The 5,057-nt window shown below is 69.1% G+C and overlaps 1 protein-coding gene across 1 annotated transcript in view; it reads right to left on the minus strand.

The window, feature by feature from the left end:
* Nucleotides 1–2,474: 2,474 nt before the first annotated feature.
* Nucleotides 2,475–5,057, minus strand: part of PIPOX (pipecolic acid and sarcosine oxidase) — an 8,954-nt gene continuing 6,371 nt past the window's right edge. Inside the window, exons 3-8 of the mRNA XM_019511313.1 lie at nt 4,392–4,605; nt 4,093–4,275; nt 3,724–3,876; nt 3,328–3,486; nt 3,072–3,147; nt 2,475–2,792 (exon numbers count right to left, since the gene is read on the minus strand). Of these exons, the coding sequence (XP_019366858.1) occupies nt 2,662–2,792; nt 3,072–3,147; nt 3,328–3,486; nt 3,724–3,876; nt 4,093–4,275; nt 4,392–4,605 (916 nt within the window). The 3' untranslated portion in view covers nt 2,475–2,661. The remainder of the gene's footprint in view (nt 2,793–3,071; nt 3,148–3,327; nt 3,487–3,723; nt 3,877–4,092; nt 4,276–4,391; nt 4,606–5,057) is intronic.

Raw genomic sequence — 5,057 nt, forward strand, 5'->3', positions numbered from 1 at the left:
GCGCCTGCTGCCTTTTCATCTGATAACGGCCCCCCCGGCTGCTCTCGCTTTCTCCCTCCTCGTTGAGCCAAAGACGGTGCCCAGCTCCGTGGCTCGCCGGGTGCAGTCGCCTTGTGCCCATGGGCAGGGGGGCAGCAGCGCTGTGCCTCTGGGGCTGTGTTGCACACACACGCTCACGCTGCTGCCGCCCTTTGCACATGGGTCCAGTGCCTGGAGCCTGGCTTTCAGGGAGAGAGACGGGGGGGTTGCTTTACTTTCTTCCCCAGCTGCTTGTGCCAGCACCTGGGAATGTCACCCTGCCCCAGCCCACACGTGCACACACATGTACCCATGCACGCACACACGCACGTGCCCCCGGGGCGGCTGAGAGCCCACGCAGCGGCACCTCCTCACTTCTGGCACTCCTTTGCTGGCTGCGACGTCTCCGCGGCCACCCCCCGCCCGCCTATGAACGAGCTGCCCGAGTTCATGCCAAGGAAACATCCCTGCCCCCCCTCAAGGACTCAACTACTGCCACGGGACCCTGGGCCAGCCCTACCTGTACATCCCCCTCTGCTAATTTATGCCCGCCTGGCCCGGCTGCCACGGGGTGGAGGCGCCCGGGCCCAGCGCCGTCTGTCTGTTTTGCACTAGTTCAGCTGTGCGTCTTTCCCTGTCCGGTTCTGTTAAATATTAAAATAAATGTCATTTACGGCTGGTGACGCCAGGTCTTGCTCATGGCACTGCGCCGGCTGCGGGGAGCAGGCGCCTGCAGCACTGCGGCGGCTAGGGGAGCTGGAGCTGGCATGGCTTGGCACGGCACGGTGCAGGGCCGGGCGCCGATCCCGGTGTGGTGCCGAGGGCCCTCCTGGAAGCAAGCATGTGGGAGATGGTGGTCACAAATCTCATCTCGTTGGGAGCAGATGGCGCGTGCCGGCACCGCGGGCCGGCCCACCTGCTTTCTGCTCCTCGCAGTCAGCTGGAGCCAAGCCGCGCCGCATAAATAACTGTCTGCGAAGCAGCGCAGCGGGCGGGGAGCGCGGGGCTGCCTGTGCCTGCCGCGTGCATGGTGCTGCGCCCCCGCAGCGGCTTGGGCCTGGTTCGTGGCTGGGGCACAAAGGCTGGCCTCCTGCAGCCACTGGGCACCTGTCCGGGCAGCCCGGGCAAGCCGTGGGGCACGCAGCTGGTGGAGATGGGGGTCCTGCACTCCTGTCCTTTCCGTGCTGGGGTGCAGGGGGAGGCTCTGCCACCCATCCCGGGCCCAGGATGGCTCCGAACAGACCCTGGACAGCACCCGCAGACCCCAGCTCAGTCTGCAGGCCATGGGGACCCCCGGCCTTTGCCCACCAGGCCTGGCTTTGGCGGGCAAGCCCTGGCCATAGGTGGGGGGGAGCCCCAGGCCGTGCCAGCCCCTCCTGTGCCCACCGTGTTGTAGCCGGCCTCAGCCCTTGCTCACAGCAGCATTTGTGGAGCCGTTCCCAGAGCAGGCAGGCGTGAAAGTGCAAGGCAAGGCACATTTTGAGCCCGCTCCTCGTGCTTGATTTATGGGCTGGTGCCTCGGCGGGGAAATGTGCTGAGCAGTCACTCTCCTCTGCAGCCAAGCAGCAGCCGGGGGGGGCTGGGCTCTCCGGGCCCCCAGCCCAGCCTGGGAGGGGGTGCAGGGCCGGCACGAGGCTCCCCCAGCCTGGGTGGGCTCCATGGCCCTGGGGGGCTGAAATAATCTCTGCATCCCAATGTACATGCAGATTGCTGGCTGCGGACGGGCACCCTCGGGCATGCAGCTCCCAATCCACCTCTCGCTGCCCACTGGGCCCTGCAGGGCGCTGGTGCCGGGGGAGCCGCGGGCTCATCAGTCTCAGACACCCCAGCATCCTAATCCATGAGCAGCCTCCCCGAGAGAGCAGCCACTGCGGCCGGGGGCTCAGGCCCAGCAGCCTCCTGCGGCAGGCATGCCTCCCTGGGTAGGAGCAGGGTGCCCGAGGCTGGCACTCGCAGCCCAGCCAAAGGGCCGCCGGGCTCACGGGGGCCTGGGGGTCCCCTGGCTGCGCTGGCCCTGCGGGCATCGGTGGGCAGGGCCCCGATCCAGCGGCATGCCCGCAGCTGCCCAGGGGAGAGAGCTGGCTGCGAGCTCTCAAACAAATTGGGCAGCTGCAGCCCCAGGCACCGCCGCGCCGACGCCGCGCTAATACGCTCTCATTAAGCGCGGGCGATCTAATGATAATGAAACGGCACATTTAACATTAAAACATTTCACTTGCTTCGACGCAGCGTCTCTCCCCGCCAGGACAGCTCCGTCCTCGTGAGTCTGGCCACGCACCTAGATGAGGGTCTGGCGTGGACGCGCGCCGCCACGGGGCAGACGGCAGGGCCAGGGAGGGGACAGGGCTCGGGGGCCCTGCAGAGCCCGGAGCCAGCACCAGCCCTGGGGTACCTGGTGCATCCGGCCCGTGGCCCCTCGAGCCCAGCCTGTCGCGCTGGATGCACCCCATGCTCCAGGCGGCTGCCCCGGGCACAGGCCGAGACAGGCCGGCAGGGGCAGTTTCATGTGGGCAGACAGGGCTCCGGGGCAGCGTCTTCCTCCAGCTTCCCGTGGGGGCACCGGCTGTCTCGGGGCCTCCGCTGTGGGTCCGTGGGCTGGGCAGTGGCTCCTGGCGGTGTGTCTGGGGTGCGGGCAGGGAAGCCCTACAGGGCCGCCCGGCGCTGGCTGGGGAAGCGCTGGATCCGGAACGGCTCCACGTCGCAGGACGGCGCCTGCCCCAGGCTCAGCTCGCACAGGACCTTCCCGACGACCGGCGCCAGCTTGAACCCGTGGCCTGCGCAGGCAGGAGGAGAGCGGAGACTCCACAGGTGGGAATGGCCCCCTGGTGCCATCGGCTACCCCGTGTGTCCTGCCCTCCCCCTGCCCACAGTGTGCCAGGCACTGCCCCTGCCCCTGCGCATAGGGGAGCCTGGGGCTGCTCTGCCCTGTGGGTGGTGATGGTCCTGGTGCCCGGCATGGGGACACGTTTGGGGGTGTCCTGGAGCAGGGAAGGGGGTGTCTGTGCTCCTCGGGGTGCCCCGGGGTGGGGGGCCGTGGCACCCGCCCCGCTTACCTGAGAAGCCGGCGCCAATCACGATGTTGCTGAACTGGGGGTGCCGGTCCAGCACGAAGTCCTCATCTGGGGTGATCTGCAGGGTCCAGTGGGTCACAGCAAGGGGGTTGCTGGGAGCCCGGACTCCTGGGTCCTGTCCCGGCTCCAGCCGCCCTTGACCCTGGACTTGGGTCTGAGGGTGAGGTGTGTGCACTGGCCAGTGCCCACCTGAGCCAGGGGGAGCTGCCCTCGCCCTGCCCCTACCAGCGCCCCTTACTGTGTACATGCAGCTCTCCACCACCGCCGGCTCGGGCTCCAGGCCGGGCAGGTACCGGCCGACGAAGCCGCGCAGGATCTGGATGTCGGGCAGGGCCGAGCCCTTGGGCTCCCGGTCCCGCTCGTCGGGGTCCACGGGGCAGCCGTGGTGGTAGCAGACCTGGGCAGCGAGCAGGGAGACACCCACGTCATGGGCGGCCCCAACTGAGCGTGCGCCACTAGTGGTGTGTTTGTGAGCACACATGTGCACGCTGCAGTTGTGCACGTGCGTGGGTCCCCTCTCACATGCCTGTGTAGTGTGCCTCTGCACATGTCCACATGCGTGTGTGCATACGTGCTTGTGTGCCCACATGTGCCCACTCTGGGCCGCGTGGCCGGCATTCCCAGCCATGCTCACCTTCACCATCCCCGGGTACTCGCTGGCCGGCAGCCCGTAGATGTCGTGGGGCGCCTGGCTGGTGCTGAGGCTCAGGAAGCAGGGGAAGCCCGCGGGGCTCCCGTAGGTCCCGGGCACCTTCTCCTTCCAGTAGCACACGCTGACACGCAGGGGCTGGGGCAGGAGGGCGCAGCCGTCACTGGGGCAGGAGGGTCCCAGCTGCAAGCTGCCCGTGCTCCTGGCTGCAGCAGGTGAGGCAGGCGCCCTCCGCCCCAGGCACAGCAGGGCCACGTGCAACACGCGTGCAGCCACGTGCAACACGTGCGTGGCCGGGCTGGAGATGGGTGCTGGTGCGAGTAGAGGCCCGGTGACTCCTGGCACCGCTCTCACCTGGAGGGGCAGCTGCAGCCCCAGCGGGGCCAGAAGCTTGTTGGTCCATGGCCCGGCAGCGATCACCAGGCTCCCGGCCCGGTGCACCCCTGCGCTGGTTCTCACGGTCACCACGGGCCCCGGCTCGATGGCCACCACCTTCTCGCTGTCCCGCAGGGCCCCGCCGGCCTGGAGGAACAGGTCCTGGACCAGGCACAGACCGGGGCTCAGCCCCTCACAGCCACCCCTTGTCCCAGGACAGAGCTGCCGGGGAGGGGAGCCGAGGCCAGCCTTGCCTAGGGGTAACCCCCTGCCCCTACCTGCACGGCCCGCAGCGCCTTGTCCGCGCGGAGCACGCCTGCGCTGGGCTCAAACACGGCCGTCTCCCCGCGGTAGGCCCGCAGGCCGGGGAAGCGCCGGGGAAGCTCCTGCGCCGACAGCAGCTCTCGGGGCACGCCGTGCTGGGCCAGGCTCTGCAGGCAGGCCCCGAAGGCTGGGCTGCCCTCTGCCCCCAGCACCAGCAGCCCCGTCTGCCTGTGTGGGGGGGGCAGAGCTGGGCATCACCCAGAGCCTGCCCCCTTCTCCTCTCGCCCGGGTTTCACCACAGGGGAGGGAAGCCCTTGCACCAGGAGGGCTGGGCATGCACCGCTGCCCTGGGTGCCCCCCGGGGCCCATCTCCCAGCCGGGCAGGTGGTTCCTGTGCCCAGGGGCAGGGTACTGCCCGCTCCCATCCCAGGCTGCGTCCGAGGAGACCAGTGTGACGACCTGCACGCTACCACCGGGGCCTTGCCCAGAGCCAGGGAAGGAGCCCGGGGGTCCTGGCCTGGTCCCTGGAGCGGGTGATGCCCCCGGGGCTGAGGATGGTGCTGTGGCCGTGCCAGGAGAGGCTGGCTCCGCTTTGCAGCTCGGCATGGCTCTGACCCCGGCCGAGCGGGCCCTGTTCCCAGGCACCCAGGCATCCGGCTCTGCCCTCTGGACCACGCAGC

Source organism: Gavialis gangeticus, unplaced genomic scaffold, assembly GCF_001723915.1.
Source record: "Gavialis gangeticus isolate Ggan-Ray unplaced genomic scaffold, GavGan_comp1, whole genome shotgun sequence".
NCBI lineage: Eukaryota > Metazoa > Chordata > Crocodylia > Gavialidae > Gavialis > Gavialis gangeticus.